Genomic DNA, 19,862 nt, shown 5'->3' on the forward strand with positions numbered 1-19,862 from the left:
CAAAGTTTCTCTGGATCTTTTAGCCACTAAAACCTCCAAAATCTCAATTTCCAACATTCTACTCTCTGAATATAATTCACTTGCTGAGATATGGAATTCTTTTCTGTAGCTTACAAACTTCTGCAGGATATCACCTCATTTCTGACTTCAACTGATGTCATTTTCCTTTTCTCTCATTATACTGCCCCCACATTGGCCTCATTTTACTTCCTGGAATACTTCAAGCTCCATTCTGCCTCAGGACATTAGCACATGTCGTGCCCTACTTCTGGTCTGCTATTTCTCACATATTTTTCAAGTTTGGCTCCTTCTTATCCATCAAATCTAGCTTTAATGTCACCAGCTTAGAAAGAACTTTCCTTACCACCTTATCTATATGTTTCACTGCCTATTTTCAACTAAGACTTCACTCTGATTATTTTTTTAAAAGTACTTATAATTTGCTTGCTTATTTCTCTGTCTCCCCACTAGACAGTGAACTCTTTGAAGGGGATGATAAACTATCTCCTATTCATTAATATATATGTAGCACCAAGCATCATGCCTGGCACATTCTAAACTCTTAAGAACTATTTCAATAAACAACATGAGAATAATTTATCCTATGTCTTTCAGTAATAATTTTTCCAAAACATCTCACTCTACATTTTACCTTTACCAAAACAAATCTTGTAAATCATGAATATCGGCTCAAAAACTCTGAAGAAAATTCTCCTATAAGAAAGCATACAATTAGAAATAAGCACATTGTGGAATATGAACAGAAGATTCTAATCTATAGATAATAAAGTATACATTTGCAGGCATATCTACATGTGTATATATGGATGTATATATATAATCATATATGTATAATTGTATGTATGCAAATATTAATGTGCATGTGTATATAGGGGTGATGGAAGGGGTGAGAGAGAAAAGAACAGGGCTAGGGTGGTAGAAAGACAAAAGGGCATAGTGAAACTGGCCTATAACAATTTTTTTCTATTGAAAGGAAAACTGCTTAAAAATTACTAAAAAATTTTAGTCTACTCTCCCTGTTAGATGACTTCTTAAGGATGTTTTCCAGATGATAATCAAATATTACCGAATTTTACTCTCATCGGGTCACTATTGATGAGATTACAAAATAAAATGGGTGTTCAGATATTCTTTTTACCATGGTTGTTCACTAAATATATCTGAATCCAAGTCTTCTGTCATCTCCTTCAGTTGACATTACAGCAAGGACAGAGAAGGGGTCTAGCTCAGGTTCTATCTAAATTGGCCTAGAACCCATACCTGTAGGTGACCTGTGTGGCAAAAGTTAAAGGTCTCGCTTGAAGATACGGTCTTTTCCATGGTTTACCATGGACAGTCCCTGTTTATTCCAGTTGTCATATAACTAATAATATGTCCCCTTTTCACTCTCAAGTGTCCTAGTGAAGATGGTAAATTATATAGTCACCCTAGCTATAGCTCCTTAAATGCCAGGCAGGGATAGGGCTGCCAGACCAACAAGTGTATGTGTATGGGAAAAGGTAGGCAATTCTCACCTCTTGTCTTCATCCAACTCCTTTAAACCTTGTTCTATCTCATTAGAAATTTAGTTGGCAAAGAATGCAAAGAATTTTATCCTTAACACATTCAATGAATACATATATGCAGTATTTGACACATTTCGATATTTGCTGGCTTTTTGACTTCACGTTTGCAAACGTCGTGTCGCATTCATTTCACATCACATTTTTTTAAGTCTCAGGCTTCGTTTTTATTTAAAAGCCCAGTTTCAACCGCCAAATACCTGACTCAGCTCACAACTAGAGACGGAGCATCAAATTTCCCAGCCCACTTAATTTGAAAGCCTGCCAAGATAGGTGAAAGACCTTATAAATATGTAAAGCAGGAAGTTCGAATTACAGTCAAGTAAATCTCTAGTGATTGATGTTCTTTTCAAAACAATTAAAAAAAAAAACAACTCATAAAAGCAGCACATTTCTAAGACCCCCTCCACCCCCTCCTTACCAAAGGTTTCACCCGAGTTGAGCCTGGACAATGTACTTTTAGTACTGTATTTATTTTGGATTTTTACCACTTCCTGGAGGCCAGGAGGAGGCACAGTGGGAGGATCCAAAAAAACTCAGTACCACAGCCATTTTGTTTGTAAGGCAGAGTGGTAGAATTCTGTCAGCCAGTAAAGCTTTTTGAAACAGAATTTTTAAGGAGGGAAAAAAAAAAGTGTGCCTATTGTTTTAAATTTAACCACCAAAGCCCTTTTATTTTCGTTCCTTGCACCAATGGTAGTTACTGCGGCTAACGAATTCTGTTTTTACAAGGAATCCAAGCTCCCCGAGCTACAGGAGTCTTGAATTTTGTTCACGGATTACTGCCTTCTTTAGGGACCCAATGATGTCAAATCAAAACTGTTTTGATGGCCATAGTTTTCAAATGGCCATATTTGTATCCCCATTACATATCGACGTTCGGGAAGTGATAAACGATTTGCTTATGGAAAGCCTTCTCTTCCGCAAAAACCCACACACAGGAGGGAAGAGTGTTCCTGGAGCCGTTCAAAGGGCATTTTCCCGAGCTCCCAGGCAGTCGTGGGAGCTATTGTTTTGCAGTGTCACTTAATAGCGAGCTTAGACTTTTGTCATTTGGGTGGCTGTGCTTTTAAAAGCCCAGTGTAAAATGGCACACACACTGCATTTTTTTCCGAGCTGCAGGAGGCGGGGGGAGCGGGGGATAGTGCAGACTGTAGGGACACTGCCCTCCTAACCAATCAGAGCACGTCTGCTTGCCATCGCAAAGTTGTTAACCCCAGAGTCTTCTGGCTGCCGCTGCCTCCTCTGCTTTTAATCTTCGTGGATATTTCTCCGATTTTTTCCAAACGCCCACAGATCCTGGGGGAAGCCACCCCATTCAGCCACTGATCATGGAAGAAAGTATTACTTTTTATTTACCAAATATTTTAAAGATGTTTGAAGATCCATATGCTGCCTGGAGGCTGTTGTTTCCAGGGACACAAGTATTCAGCCTATATTGTTACAATTATTTTTCAAGAACTGGCTTCTTCTCTGCCTACACCAATGGTAAGTTTGTAATTTTAAACATTTATGTCATTAAATCTTTGAATGAGCCTCCAGATGAAGAGGATTTTCATTGTGTTTCTTCTAACAAAACCAATCTTTGTATTTTTCTTTTAGCTTTGGTCTCTGCATATTCCACCTAATCTTGTCTGGTAAAATTTTACTAAAAGAAAAAAAAACATTTTTTTTCATTATTAAAGCCAAATATTTGTAATATAAATTATACTTTAATTACTGTGAACTACAGGGGAACTCAGCTATTTCAAGATGGACTTGTTTTGTGCCAGCAATGTTGGTAATGCCAAATATGTGCATATCCTCTTTATAAAAATTATGTATTACCTAATTTGTCCAGGACTAAATTATCAGCAGGCAAACTATGGATGTAGTTTTGTTTCTTTCTTTTTCTTTTCTTTTTTCTTCTTCTTTTTTTTTTTTTAATAGGCCTATTGTGGTTTTCTTGATGGATTACTTGGATACAAACTACAGAAAAGCTGCCCTTGGTATAATGAAGGTGGAGATTGACATAACCGGGTTTATATTAAGTTATGGCTGTTACTAAATAGTGGATCTTTTCTTTGCTGATCAGATCTAAACTTGTATTCCATGATATTAATTCCTTGAAGCTCTTCGTTAGATAATCTTTGCAGATCTAGCTTGTTTTTCTCCAAAAAGGTACATTTGGGAGACATTTTGTAATTTTTGGCATTTTTCTAATTTTTTTTTCTTTTTGCACACGGTGGGAGATCTTTTTTGTTTTGCATTGATCTGTGTTGGTGGCGCTGTAGTGCTCCTCAACAATTTATGTCAGTTTCACTAAAAGAAAAAAGGAGGAAAAAAAAAGAGGTGGGGCAAGATTTGATCTATTATCTTATCCCTTTATTTCCTTAAAGAAAGTTCAATTTGGTCAGGGGAATTATTCAGTTGTATTATTTAAATGTTTATTGTGAACTGTGAACCGTGGGTGAGAGCAGACATGTCGTCACAACCCGTCCAGGGAGCATCAGGGACAAGCGTGCAGTTTGCAGTTGTGTTTTATCTGATCTGATTATCTCTAGATCAGAATTTTTCAATAATTAGCTGTTGGTTTACTTTCTCTTGCCTTCGTAACATTTTGCATTTTCTCTGTATTATAATACCATGCATGTTAATGTTTTTCCAATGTAACAAAATGTTTGAGTTTTAGTTCACTCAACATTGTAAAAGTTGAATTTTGTTTTGAACCTAGGGATTTCTTAAATAACTATTCTAAGTTTCTCCAGGGAATTTTCTACTAGGTTGGCATGTAATAATGCCTACATTATTATTTATTTTGAAATGATACTTCAATTGAATTTGTGTATATCCTTGTTTTGAAAAAAGCAAATGTTTTGGAATAAGGTAATTTTTTGAGAACATGTACACAACTGTTTCTAACTTTAAAAATACTGGTATTCGTTTATCTGAATGCAGGTAAAATGTTTTTCATCTTTGTTCTTACTGAGAATTATCTGACTAGAGAATATGGGGTTTAGGCCCAAAGCTTCCCAAGAACAAAATGTACATTATGATATGACATATGTTATACCCGTCTCTGTGAACATTTTAGTTGTTTGTGAAGATAGTAAGTATATCCTTCGTTCGAAAAGAAAGTGGGAGGAATCAATAACCATACCTAAACATATTATTTTGCTAAATAAAATAAAAACAACTGAAGTACTATCCTAGACCACCTTAACGTATGATTGAATAATTTCTTGAGAGAGTGAAGATTTCTGGAGTTACTGGTTTTTTTCACTTTGAAATAGGTAAATGCTTATTTCACTAATCATTTAAAATTCTTAAGTAAAGGAATATGTGAAAATGTCTAAGAATAGTATTTCTCATTTTTGTGTCCATGTAATTTATTTCTATAGGACTCTTTCCTTGAACTTCAAAAATAATTATGTATCACATCCATAGTTTTGTTTATACCATGCTATAAAAATGTTAAAATGTCCACTGTAACATTTTATCCCTTTATACAATTTAAATGCCCCATCAAGACTAGTTTTGACATTATAGATTATTTATAGAATGAAATACAGCAGGTGTAAATATACTATCGAACCCTCTGGTTATTCTGGAGAGTTTAGTTCTCCGAACTTGATCTACTGAATAAAATATACTTCCCAATATGTTTGTTGCTAAAATATTCTGTTATTCAGCTGGTGATATATTTTATTTTTATCTGTAAAAACTAAAAATGTTTATATACTGTAGTTCCCCTTTTAAAAACAAACTGATTCTATGAAGTCCATATGTAGCTATGCAATGCTCTTTGTTCTCCTACATCATTGACTATTACATCATTGATTATGAAGTAACCATTAGAGTTAAATCTTCACTTTTTAAAATCATCCGTATATATTTATATTCAAGATATTCTTTTATATGTTCCTCTTATATCACTAGGTAGGTAAGGAGGTTTAAATCTATAAGGCAAAAACAATTTATTATTTTATATTATTCTCCATTTTTAAATCCACCTTGTGCTTCATTTTAGCTCTGGATTCTTTGGACATTAATTCTTTTTTTAACTGACAATATTTTTGTGGGCATTAGTTCATGAGTTTGGTGTGATTTAGATTAGAATTATTATAAACTATGTTTTTATCATAAAAAAATCTTTATCTATTAAATGTAGCCTAGAGAGAACTCAGTTTTCCATAGTAACAGTTACTAGATCATGAACAATAAAAAAATTATTTAAAGAAAAACCCTGAAATATCATTTCAGTTAATAATACACATGTATTTCTTTCTTGCACACCATTTTATCAGAGATAGTAACAAGTAGCAAAATTGACTACATTAAAATGTCATATCATATTTTCTTACTCTGCCCATCCCTCTGGTGGAAGGGAGGGGTCAATGAGTAGTGAAATCGCCAAAAACAGGTTGCAGAAAAAATAAATAAATGGTGCCAAAGACATGGAGAATCTGTAAATCAAATTCTAAACAATAAACCTCAGAAAAGTAAATTTGAAATTACGGAGTTTGGTCAATAACAGAAATAAGATGGAAATTTTATTATGACAATGTAATGAACCAATGCAATTTCCTAATTTATTAATTTGTACTCATTAGTATTGCTAAAAATTGAGAAAATTTTTAGGTTAGCCAAACCTATTAGGAAAGATGAGATAACAAAGGGAAGAAATATTAAGATGACCTAATATAAATGCTAAAAATATTAGCCAGGGCCAATCTAATATACCTAGGAATGAACTTCTTTAGAAGAAGGAAAAATAGCTAAAAATTTTTTTCTCAGAAAACCAAGTTCAATACAGACCTGAAATTGTACGTTTCCAGTTCCACCCACTTCTTGTCCATATTTACCTCTGCTGTTTCTTGGACATATCATTACTTTCCACAAGACTATACAGATTCACTGCTGTCCTTAGGTTGTGCAAGGAAAGAGAAGGGGAAAGTAATAGACAAAAATGGGTATTTGCAGTATAAATTTTTTTATAATTCCAAAAAGATTCTTAAATGAAGAGTCTAAAGAGAAAATAAAGCAAAGAAATTATTTCTTTGTGAAAAAGACAAAAGGGTTTTACTTTCTACTGGATTTGTTCAACATTTATTTTTATTTGGAGATTTATTTATTTTAGATTTTTTTCCTACCTATTATTTCCTACCATGCTAAGATGCTGGGGTATAATATTAAGACAAGACAAGCATCCCTGCTTTCATGGAGTTTATTGTCCAAGAAGGTTCAAGTTTTAATCTAAGGTGTTAGATATGGGGGCCTCCCATTTGGAAATAAAGACCACATGAGATTTCTAGAGTAAAAAACTTTTTTTTTTAATTTAAATATAGTCAAATGATTTAACAACTGTCCTTCTATTGAGGGGCCATTAGTTGGGCACCAGATATTCACACACTGAGGGGGAAATAGCCCTCAGATTTTAGATATAGCCCAAATAGATGCTACATAAATAGTTAACCAATACCAATTTTTATTGCAAAATGAGAAATAAAACATAAACTTACTTACTTGTGAAGAGAGATGGAGGTCACTCTGGTAGTGGGAATTTGGGGTGTGTCCTTGTAAGGTCCATTTAATGAAAACTTTGAATGTGGTAGAGCCTCATTTTGTACATTTTATTCACTCTGTCATGAAAAAAATGTCAATGTAAATATAAATTGTGAAATGAAGCAGGGAAATATGATTGCAGTGTAAAGGATTATATCAAAATTAAAATATTTATTTTCATTTTAAAATCTGCAATATTTTTAATGATAGATAAAAAACAAAATTTTTAAATAAAAACAAATAATTTAATTTACTAAAATAACATAATCACACATTTAGCTAATACTTAATTAGTTAAGCACATGAGACATGGAGCAGGAAAGTAAGCCCGCTATTGTATGTAGATTAATGATCTCTTCATTAAGGATTCTCTATATGTGGATTAAGATGAATTTGAGAATAAAGTCATCAAATTATTTTGTCATAGAGCCAATTAATCCATACTAGGTATAGATGTATTATGGCATTTAGTTTGCTTTTGTACTAACACAGAACCTTCCTGATAGTGACATTAAAAAAAATATGGACATGTATTATTTCAACTAAATCAGTAACAGGAAGCAAGCCAGTTCTACATCTGCTTCAGTAGTAGCTCAACAGTGTTACCAATGTCCTTAGCAGATTCCATTCTTTTACATTGCCACAATGTCAGCAATTGTCTTTCCTCATAGTAACAATATGGCTGCTGCAGCTCCAATCATCATAGCCTGATATTACAATTTTCAAAGGGGAGATCGTTTCTCTTAATACATCCTTCTATAAGGGAAGAAATTCTTGGGGTGCCTGGGTGGTGCAGGGGGTTAAGCCTCTGCCTTCGGCTCAGGTTATGGCCTGGGATCAGTTGGGCTCAGCTCAGCGGGGAGCCTGCTTCCCTATCTCTCTCTCTGCCTGCCTCTCTGCCTGCTTGTGATCTCTCTCTCTGTCAAATAAATAAATACAATCTTTAAAAAAATAATAATAATAAAGGAAGAAATTCTTTCCAGTGGCCCACAGCACACTGCTTCTTACAGCTCATTGACTATGTTTATAGGACATGTTCGTACCTCACCCAGTCATGGACAAGGAGATTAAAATTCCCGTGATTAGTTTGGCTAGAGAAGAGTTCTTGGAAGGGTGAATACCAGCTCAGTATCCAGTGTGATAACTCAGTATGGTTAGCTCCTATTTGTTTTGTATGAACTTTAACTGCTTTGTGTGAACATTCTTGAGTGATAAAACAGAAGTATCTGTTTTCATAGAGACCAGACTGGACACGAAGGCAGCTAACTAAAAACTAAACTACACTAAAAACAAACATTTAATCAGAGCTTACCATGTTCCAGCTTCTAGCTAAATGCTACTTTTATTATATACTTAAATTCTCACACAAATTTTGGACAGTTACTATACCCATTTTACAGATGAGGAAACTGAGGCTTAGAAAGATTTGACCCAGGTTACCCACTAAATAAAAAAGCTGGAGTTTGAACCTGGGACATTTGAAATCAGAGGACATTTGGAATCAGTGTACTTACCTGTACTTCTATACTATCACTTTAGACATTTGTAAAATTTATGTTCTGTAAATAGATATATTTTAAATGCACTATACAATGTCACTGTTTAAATGAATCCTCTAGTGAATCATTTTATAAATCTAGTATTTTCATAAAAACAGTAATTGGCCACCTAACTTAGCAGTTGTATACATCTGAATTTTTGTATGTTGAATTTGCTGGAGGCACACTTGTATTGCATCTTACCTCTTCAGAAACATCTCATGAAATTCTTTCAGAAGTTTGATTTTATAGAGAAAAGAAAGATCAGAGACTAGAGATTCAGTGAGGCTTAGTTGAACTGGATAAATTCATGATTCATAACACTAGGTCCAAACAGAATATTGGGATCTGTTTCACAACTTACAAGTTCAGTTTTGTGTACAAAATGTTTTATCTTAACCAAGTTTGGGCTGAATGGAAGTCTCCCCCTCTGGGACATTTTGGGTGGATTCAGTGTACTCTACATCAGTGGATCTCAGATGTCACTGTGCACCAGAATCACCTAAAACACAAATTTCTGGGCCCCACAGCTAGGGTTCCTGGCTCAGTTGGTCTGGATTGAGGCCTGAGAAGCTGCATTTCTGGCAAGCTCCCAGATGCCACTGATGTTGCTGGTCCCTTTGAGACCCTGATCTAGAGAATCAGATGGCACCTGCCATGATAAGTATTTTGACTTTGAAATATGCCAAACTTAAAAGAATGTCATTCACTATTTGGCAAATGTAGGAATACACATATATTGAAATTCTGAATAGGGTTGTCAGGATAGCCTCACTGAAAAGGGAAGAGTTGAGCAATGACCTGAAGGACGATTCTTCTTATGCCTCAGCACGAATATCACATTTCAGATTTGCCAGTGAATCATATATGTGTGTGTATTATTTTTAACCTTTTTTCCCCCCCAAAAAATAGCAATCCACAATTTACAAATTATTTTTAAAAGCAGGTAAAAATAGAACTTAGTTGTGCTCAGTCGCGAGTCACATCCAAGAAAGACTTCTGTATTGGCATTTTTCTGGTTTTTTTTACTTTATCCCCCAGCCACGAATGCCCCACATTCATTAATGGGACATGGTTTCGATGAGACCGAGAAAGAAGCTGCCATGCCAATGGCCTATATTTAGCTTTGAAACTCAGGCCACTGCCCCAATCCACGGAAACTCTCTATCATCCAAGACAAAGGTCATAACCTCCAGTTGAAAAACACTATCATATGCCAAGGAGTGAAGAAGACTTTTTCCAAGAGTTTAATTGCTCCACTGCTTTGACACTTAAGAAATTTTTAGTTCTGAAGGTCTTTGCTCATTTTTCATTAAAGTCCAAGAAACGAACTGCCAGCATAAATGAGTAAAAGACAATCAGCAAATCCAATGTCCTAACATTCCCAGAGCCTATATAAACTTTGAGCTATCCTTTCATAGCACTAAAGGCTTCGACAAGAAACTAGCATGAAGTACCCCAAGAGACAAGAGTAGTTAAGTGTGGATTGGTGTGGTCCAGTAGCAAAAAGAGTCATTCAGCTGCTGTATATAATAAACTCAAATCATTTTAAATGGTCTAAGCCTGCCAAGCTGTGTTGCCCAACACATAGTCATTAGCCTTCTGTAGCTATGTAAATTTAAGTTGGAATTGAAATTAAAAATTTAGAAGCTACACCTATCTGGTGGCTACCATCTTGGACAACAGATTTATGGAACATTTCTGTCTTAGTCTGTTAAGGCTGCTGTAACAATACCATAGTGTGGGTGGGTTATAAACAACAAAAATTTCTTGTGGTTACAGAAGCTGGAAGTCCAAGATCAAGGTGCTGGCAGATTCAGTGTCTGGTGACAGTCATAATGTCCAGCTGTGTCCTCTCAGCCAAAGAGGTGAGGGGGCTCTCTGGGGTCTGTTTTACAGAAGCACTAATTCCATTCATGAGGTTTCTACCCTCATGACCTAAACACCTCCCAAAGGTCCCACCTCCAAACACCATCACATTGGGGGTTAGAATTTCAGTGTATGAATTTGAGGGGGAATATAAGCATTCAGTCTATAGCAGTTTCCATAATTGCAGAAAGTTCTATTGGATAGCACTAGTGCTTGTGCTTGGCTGTGCTTGGCTCACACTATTATTACACCAGGGCTTCTCAACTTCCTGTAGTTACCATCATCCAGAAACTTAAAAACAAAATGCCCGCACCCCACGCCCAGAGATTGGCCTGGATCAGATCTTGGCATAAGCATTTCCCAAAAGCTATTCACAGGATTCCAATATACAGCTGGAGTTGAGAATTGCTAAGTTCCTCTACTGAAGTAAGCCACTAAACCAAAAAATGAAGAGGTCAGTCGATTAGTGCTGCTACTTCTCATCTCAATAGTTCAAAACCTACAGTCACATCTCCTAGAAAGTGAGGAAGGTTCAAACCCAGGTAAAGAATAACTGGACAGTGTGGCCAGTTCTGTGGGATAAACCATTAAGTTGACCGCCTAATGAACACCAGCTTTAGCTGGGAGAAAAACAGCCCAGTTACCACTATTTGTTTTGCATACTGAAAGACCATTCTGAAGTTAATTTGAATTTTCAAAAGGTAATATGAAATTTATTAATGTTACTATCCAAGGAAGCTCTCCCTAATGTTTTTAAATTTAGTTCACAAATCTTATCATATTTATAAATCTGGCAAATTTTAAAAATCATGGACCTTTAAAATTTGGTCTTATTTATACTATTACTTGATTAAATACCTTCCAACTTTGTATTCCTCTTTATACTGCATTTATAAATTTACTGCATACAGCTGCCTCTTTTGGTATCTAATAACCAGTTTCAAGAAGTCAAGAAAGTCTTATATATCTAATAAATTTATGATTCTTAAGTTCTCTAATGTTTCAATACTATATATAATTTTGTAGGAATTGTACTTTAAAGTCTAATAGGCTGTCCTCTTACTCCAATTGGTCAAGTGTTCTTAAAGAGAACAATTAATCTACATTAAAAACACTTTTGTACTTATTGTACATCTTTCTGGAGTTAAAAGCTTCTTACCTGCTAAGAAAACAGTTATGTCCTACCTAACAATTTTGGGTGATGCCTTCCCAAGTAAATTTTTTGATCTGCCTTTTCAATAAACTGGTTTCTTGATGAGCAGAGGTTTGGGTGGAACAGACTAGATCCTTGGCTGAGACATTGATGGATCATTCTGAACCTTACTGACATTCATTGTATCCCTATACCCCACCCCACAAAAAGTGAGTCATATCTTTACCTTTTTTTAAGTCAGGTTAGAATCTTTGATCCTCACACACACAAATGGCTACAATGAACAAATATTTAGGTTGCACGTTTCTTAATCCTTTAGAATAGATAACTGTCCTTTTTTCTTAATCTAGACACCTTTGAACTTGGCTGAATCTCTCACATTCTGTCTTACAGGACAATCAACTCTTGGAGATACTAACAGATCTTTAATTGACACTGAATCTCTCTATGATTTTGTCTAGGTCTACATTTTCCAAGCATATTCTGTTGACAAGTTTGTTTTTTTTTTGACCCCTAGAATGGCTGACTAGAAGCCTCTCCGTACATATACATTTCTATTGAAAACATTATGAGAACACAGCTTTGCCTGATTTGTTTGTGTTCTAGCTTTGCCCTTTAACTCATTATAGTCTAACAACAGCCTCGTGAGGAAGGAATATTACCTTGTTTCAAAGAAGAGGAAACTGAGGGTCTGCACAGTTAAGTAACTTGGGCCAGTTACCCTCCTCATGTGGCTGTTTTGAGACTACGATGAGTTAAAGCACTTAAACCACCAAGAAAGCACCAAGTGCCTGATAATGTCGTAAACATCCAGTATATGCCATGCGTTTATTTTTTCATAGACACCGCTGATTTCAAGGACCTAAACAGGCATTACACAGTGTGTTAGGAATTAAAAACGTCATCTGATTTAGGCATATGGGTATCACAATATTATTAGAGAGGCTCTCATTATCCTCTGCAGTTACTCTCAAAAGTTAGTAAGTCCAATAGTATCTCCAGCAATTAAGGTTTCTTTGTTACCTGCTCTTCACTCACTAAATAAATCTTTATCAGGCTTCTTAAAAACAACAGCAACAACACTATCCTGAGCCTTAACAGATTAGAAGAGAAGCAGTTGGGAATTGGGGTGAACTTCATGGAGAAGATACTTTTGACCAGAGCCTTGAAAGACACATAGATTTTCGATATGTAGACATTGAGAGAAGACTTTCCAGGTAAGTAAGGAAAGTAGTGGGGCACAGGCAACGAGGAGAGAAAACACATGGCATTTGGAAATACCAGCTAGAAGCCCAGTGTGGGTAGAAAGTTAGCTATAATGTGTGGGAATTAGAGAGTGGGAGAGATGGACCTGCGATGGTACCTTGGAACCAACACAAGGAGGTTTTGGAATCCCAAGCTAAGGAATTTGGAAATCAGTCATTTCCAATAGAATACCAATTCAAGTTCTTGTTAGCCAAAAAATGGTGATGGGATAAATAGTTCTTTCTTATTTTACCATTTACCTATTAGCCTGAGTAGGGGAAAACTTCAGTGGTCTGGATCTCTTGCTAGGTAAGTTTTGATGGGGAGAACATGGAGAAGTAGGAAAGGTTGAAAAGTTTGGGACAGTTTTTAGTAAGTGTGGACACTGGGCAGCAGGGGGCAGCAGGAGGGCACCTAAAAGTCAAATGAATGCATAGGGCATTTGCTTCTGTAATATTGCTTGACCATTATAAATTTACATAATATAGGCTACTTATATTAATAATAACTTAGCATTCTTTCCCCAAAAATGAAGAGAAATTAAAAGAGAAAAGAAGAAAAGTAACAGGCTGGCTGATGGCAGAATGACATTGCTGCTTATTTGAGAGCATAGAAATGAACAGTTGTCTATGTGTTATTTCTTTTCAGAGTTCATATAAGTTTGAAAATGTCTAAATTTAAATTGGAAAGCATTTAAATTTTCAAATTTTCATTTAGAAGTTTTCATTTAGAAAACTTTTATGACTCTTAAAGATTCTACATTTTTTTGAAGTACCCTTGTTCAGCTACACTGATATCCTGCATTCCTTAAAGAAACTGGTTAAAGAGAGAGAGGGAGAGAAAAAAAAACACTTGAAAATAAAATTGTACTTAAATCATGAACAGAAATTTTAATACACACCCTATTTTACATACCAAATATATGGAATTTTGAATTTTGGCTTTTATGCTCATGAAATTTTTGGACATCCAAATGAAGTTTTTTTCTTTATATCTAAAATTCGGTGGGACACCTGGGTGGCTCAGTCAGTTAAGCATCTGCCTTTAGCTCAGGTCGTGATCCTGGGGTCCTGGGATTGAGTCCCGCATCAGGTTCCTTGCTCAGGGGGAGCCTGCTTCTCCCACTGCAAGGCACCTGTGCTCCCTCTCTCTTTGTGTTAAATAAATAAAATATTTTTTAAAAAATAAGGTAAAATTTGAGACTATCTACACTGTATGTCTACATTATATTTTTCAGGTGAAATTCACCTCTTACTAACCTGTTCAAAAATTTGGATGGTTCATGGGCACCTGGGTGGTGCAGTGGGTTGAGCGTCTGTCTTTGGCTTCTGGTCACAATCCCAGAGTCCTGGGATTGAGTCCCACCTCAGGCTCCCTCCTTGGCTGGGAGTCTGCTTCTCCCTCTTCCTATGCCCCTCCCCCCTGCTTGTGTGTACTCTCTCTCCCTCTCTCTCTCTCATGTTCTGTCTCTCTCAGATCAATAAGTAAATAAAATATACTTTAAGTTTAGATGGTTCATGATATTAAGAGTAGAAAATGAGAAGCTTCCATGTAGATGTTTTGTTTTTGTTTTTGTTTTTTTAGCTCTGGGATTTACCTTTGTGAATGCTTCATTACACCCACCAGAAAATAGCTCTTTCTCTCCTTGTGTGAGGAAGATGTATAATAATGTGAGGAAGAGGTATAATAATGCTCATACACAACACACATAGAAACTTTCTTTGTTCCTTCATGATTCTCTCAATGCCCATCACACATGTTTAGATGGTTGTGACCCCTGCGTGGGTCATCCTTCAGGTGCTGCTTTTTGTTCCCTCATTTCACCTTTCTGTAGATGCTTCTCTCCATGTATTGACATATGTTATACTTGTCACTTTAAATGGCCACATAAACTGATGGCTGGCTATTCTGTGCTTGTGGAATATTGATTGCCACCTTCATTCAGGAACATCTGAAATGATGAACAAACTTTTGGTTTAAGGTCGTTGACCTGAGGGGCTCCTGAGTGCTGCAGTCAGTTAAGCATCTGACTTGGTTTCTGCTCAGGTCATGATCCAAGGGTCGTGGGATTAAGACCCCTGTCCAGTGCCATACTCAAAAAGAGTCTGCTTAAAATTCTCTCTCCTTGGGCACCTGGGTGGCTCAGTTGGTTAAGTTACTGCCTTCAGCTCAGGTCATGATCCTGGAGTCCCAGGATCAAGTCCCACATCAGGCTCCCTGCTCCACAGGGAGTCTTCTCCTCCCGCTGACCTTTCTCCTCTCATGCTCTCTTTCATTCTCTCTCTCTCAAATAAATAAATTAATTTAAAAAAAGAGATAGTTTACCTGAAAATTAGTACTTAAATATCATGAAAGGAAATGAGAACAACTTCATAAATTTATGAAGCATTTCTTGTGTATTTTATTTCCATCATTTGTAAATCTGAAAATATAAAAATAAAAAAATTATTTAAAATGTTACCTTTTGGGGCACCTGGGTGGCTCAGTGGGTTAAAGCCTCTGCCTTCAGCTCAGGTCGTGGTCACAGGGTCCTGGGATTGAGCCCCACATTGGGCTCTCTGCTCCGCAGGGAGCCTGCTTCCTCCTCTCTCTCTCTCTGCCTGCCTCTCTGCCTACCTGTGATCTCTGTCTGTCAAATAAATAAATAAAATCTTTAAAAATAAAAATAAAATAAAATAAAATGTTACCTTTCAAGCTAGGATGACCAGGGTATACACAGGACATGCCCTGTTTGTTTTTACAGGAACTAATTCCATTAAGGAAAAATATGGCATTAATACAGTGCTTGCACAGAGGCAGGGCCTGATAAGTGAAACATTAGGAAATTTTATGAAAGTATATGTAACACAATCTAGTTCTTTGATGTAAGATTTAAATGTACTCTTCATACTTGCATCGTATTTTTCAAATTGTTAAACTGGTTAAATTGTTACTACTGTTCTGGTTGTTGCTATTTGGTATTTTTCTCAGTGCCTGGATAGTAGCATTGTGTTAATTTTCTCAATTTGTTACCTAGAAATTCCCTGCCCTTTTCCAGTGAGAATTTCAGGCTAATTGCAGATCTTCTATTACTAGGCTTAATTATTTCGATCACTTCTGCTTCAGCTTTTATTTTGAAGTTTGTCTCTTCCTTTTGGTATTAATTCTGAATCTTGATTTTCCAGTTTTAATGATATGAGCTACATGGATTTCTCAGATCACATTTGACCATATTTATGACAAAGCTACTTTTACTAAGCATCCTCTAAGAACCTTTTGTTTAAGCATCAAGTATTACTAATTACCAACTAACAAAGCACTACATCTTTGACTCACTCAGTGAAATTACTCTTCTAGTGCATATCTTCCAGAACTCTATTTGCTCTTACACTCTTCCTAGGGCTTTCTATACTATGTAAACATATAGCCAGGAAACACTAAAGGCATATTTACTATAGAAATCGTACATCTCAAATTGAATGATCTTTTCTTCGCTTTTTACTTTTTAAAAATTTCATATATCCTTTTTTTTCCTACCAACTACTAGGAAAAGGGAGATAGTCATAAAATTTGACAGTTGGAAAAGTTGGGATGGACCATTAAGTCCTTTCTTCAAAGTCCTTTTTTTCAGGGTCCTTTTTTCAAAGTTGAGGAAATGGGAGGCCAAGGGACATTAAAATCAAGATTATGCAGCAAGCTGGGGGTAGAAGCAGAATTGGAACCTACATCTCTTAACATAAAATGTTCATAACCACTTGATACAGGTGAGATCGCCAAGCATGCATTATTTTTTAATTCATTGATGACTCAATTATAAAAATATAACATGATTTAAAAAAACCTTTTACTTCCTGGGGCGCCTGGGTGACTCAGTCAGTTGAGTGTCTGCCTTCAGTTCAGGTCATGATTCCAGGGTCCTGGGATCCTGAGATCCTGGGATGAACCCCCACGGGCTCTCTGCCTAGCTGGGAGTCTGCTTCTCCCTCTCCCTCCATTCTCCCCCCTGCTCGTGCTCTTGCACACGTGTGCACGCTCTCTCTCTCTCAAATAATCTTTTTTAAAAAATTAGTTGGGGGTACCTCGGTGGCTCAGTTGGTTAAGTGCCTTCAGCTCAGGTCGTAATCCGAGGATTTCAGAGTCCTGGGATCAGCTCTCATATTAGTGGGAAGCCAGCTTCTCCCTCTCCCTCTGCTTGCCGCTCCCCCTGCTTGTGCTCTCTCAATCAAATATGTAACATCTTGAAAAAAAAATTTTTAAAACCTCTTCTTTCTAAAAATAGTCTAAAAACCCATATGATGGAGGCAATACTATCGTAAGGTTATCCTTTTCTCTATACTTAAAGTTGTTTTGTCTTTTATTCCGAGAACTAACAAAATAGAATTTTAAGGCCATTAGACAGAATATAGTTCAAAATTACTCCTTAAGAGCCATTATTTCTCAAGTAGAACATGAAAGTTTATTTGAAGAAGCACAGATTCTGGAACAACCCAAGAAAATAAAGGCAGGGAGTTCTATTAAGATGGAAGAATGAAACTAGATACTAAAGAGACACACAATAGTGTCCTCTATGAGTCTGATATAAAAAGTGTGTGTGTGTGTGTGTGTGTGTGTGCATTTTTGTGAATGGAAGGACAAAAGATAGGGTTTGAAAAATTATTCAAGAAGGAATACTTACTATAATGACAGGCGCTGGAGCTGTTTTATAACATTTTATAGGGATTAAATGAGATAGTATATGTAAGTGCCCCGCCGAAGTAAGAACTCCGTAAATTTGGTCACGTGGCTTCTTTAGCTATTTATCCTCTTTATCTATTCCAAACTGTCACCATGCTACAGAAGAGAAAATTGCAATTCATAGAAGTTAATAATTTTATTTATGTTCACAGAGCTACAAAAGCCTAATCATGTCTGACTCTGGAGCTAGTCTTTTTAACCACTGTATTTTAGCCATTTGTTTTCTTAGCATGTCATCTGCTAAAAACCTGGAATGCTGCTTTTAAAATGGGGGAAATTAGGGAGAAGAGGAGATTCAGGAAAAAAAAACATTTTTATTGATTTTCTGTTCTTAAGGTGATGATGAGGAAGAGAGATTTTTTAGAAAATACATTAAAATTATAAAACTTTATAATTATAAAAATTATAATCAGGTACATTTCTTAAAATAATTCAAACTTATGATAGATTTTTTGAACTTTTATTTTGTGCTAGACACTCTTTAGAATAATTGAAAAAAAAATATGGCCGGATAAATTAGAAGGGGTGAAAAAAAGATTATTGAAAAATAAATAAATGGGTGAATCTCGGTGTTGTGTTGAAGATTTCCTATTTACGGCAATGTCCAAAACACTTTAGTTTCTCAATCAAATCTGTGATCAACTGCAATTTGGATAGGTCATAGATTTTCTGTTCCAATGTGTTATTTTGGGGCATGTATACACATATGCCCTTCCTAACCGCTAAGGTGGAATTGAAATAATATATTCTTTCTTAATATTTATATTTGAAGTTGCAGCTGTCAAAGATTTTTCACTATATTAGCTCATTTGTTCATCAGAGTGGCCTGAAAGAGAGGAAAACAAGTACTTAGACTGAGTATATAAGATACTTAAGGCTCAGAAATTAAATCATTTCTATAGGGTCATACTGCTGGTAAGTGGTAGATACTAGATTAGCATCTAGCTCTTCAAACATGGAAGCCAGTGTTCCTTTCAAGACTTAATGCTGTGTCTCAGTGCACCATGTTGCTACTTTGAATGCAAAATGTTACTTACCATTTGACTGTTTTTACACAAAGCACTCACCCTAAGGGAAACAGTAGCAGCCTGTACAGAGAGACCCTGACCCCCTGGGGAGCTTGCTTGACCAGATTTGGAGATTGAGCAGTCACTGGGCAGCCAGCCTAATGAATCATTTCGCAAGGGGGTGGGGTTGGTGGGGACGGTGTTGGCTGCCAGGGGTCCTTGTAGATTTAAACGTAGGAATGAACAAAACTACTAAAGGGAAACAAACAAAAAAACCTCTATAAAATGAGTATAATGTTTTATATAAATTAGTTATATATGTGTATCTGTGTATATATATATATATATATATACACTCAAATATAGGTCTTTGGTTTCATTTGAGGCTATTTTAAGCTTGGTTTTGTTTTGTTGCCTCAGCTAAGAGTTTTGAAAGCCTTTACAATTAATCTTGTTTTATACTGTATATAAGGGGGATAGGGGAGCCCAGAAAAATAAAATGAGCAATGGGATAAAATAGGATTAAAATGTCCTTTAAAAATAACCCATGCTTATTGAGCATTATATTTGTGTCAGATTCATGATAAACTCTTTGCATTAATGATTTTATTGGATCAATGTATCAACCTAAACAGTAGATTCTGTTGATTCCTATCGTATGGATGAAGAAACTGCAGCTCCAAGAGCTTAAGTTAGAATAAAAATCTGAATCAAAGTGGCTTACCATGTTGTTTTTAATAGAGAAACCTCTGGAAAGAAAAGTGGCTGAACAATTTGGTTAATTTGGTATTAAATACCAAATATATTGCTAAAGAGTAGCAATCTGCTTAATTCTGTGTTGGTTAGAATTCTGTTCAGTTTTACACTAAATGTTTTATTTTGCACTGTTTAGCAGGATAAAAAAAAGATTGTTATCCTGGTAATAAGGATAGTACTTTGCATTTATAAGATCTTTATGCTTCTTTCAAAGTTAGCATGTTAATGAAAAATTTGATTAGAAAACTTTCATTTCCCAAAGTATAATTTTATAGAATTAAAGGAGATAATTAATAGTATATCGTAAGAGGTTGCATGGTTTGATAAATTTGAAAAATACTGTGATAAGCATTAGTAAATAGATTTATTTTCTGCAGGACTTGTCCTGATCCTACGCCTTGTGAGCCCATCCATATTTTTAAAAGAAACATGATAGACAGTATTTTTCTAACTT

The 19,862-nt window shown here is 35.8% G+C and overlaps 1 protein-coding gene and 1 long non-coding RNA gene across 4 annotated transcripts in view; one reads left to right on the forward strand and one right to left on the reverse strand.

The window, feature by feature from the left end:
* Window positions 1-2,773: 2,773 nt before the first annotated feature.
* Window positions 2,774-19,862, forward strand: part of EPC1 (enhancer of polycomb homolog 1) — a 90,261-nt gene continuing 73,172 nt past the window's right edge. The window contains exons 1-2 of one of the 3 annotated variants that reach the window (XM_013048633.2): window positions 2,774-3,071; window positions 10,448-10,533. In XM_013048633.2, coding sequence (XP_012904087.1) covers window positions 2,915-3,071; window positions 10,448-10,533 — 243 coding nt within the window. In that variant the 5' untranslated portion in view covers window positions 2,774-2,914. The remainder of the gene's footprint in view (window positions 3,072-10,447; window positions 10,534-19,862) is intronic. The other 2 variants (XM_013048634.2, XM_013048635.2) reach the window with 2 other exon arrangements.
* Window positions 14,637-15,348, reverse strand: LOC123388855. Its single transcript, XR_006603363.1, has 2 exons — window positions 15,258-15,348; window positions 14,637-14,883 (listed from the first exon to the last, which is right to left on the reverse strand). It is a non-coding gene; the product is annotated as an uncharacterized LOC123388855 (long non-coding RNA).

Source organism: Mustela putorius, unplaced genomic scaffold (genome assembly GCF_011764305.1).
Source record: "Mustela putorius furo isolate JIRA1106 unplaced genomic scaffold, ASM1176430v1.1 tig00003913_pilon_pilon_pilon, whole genome shotgun sequence".
NCBI lineage: Eukaryota > Metazoa > Chordata > Mammalia > Carnivora > Mustelidae > Mustela > Mustela putorius.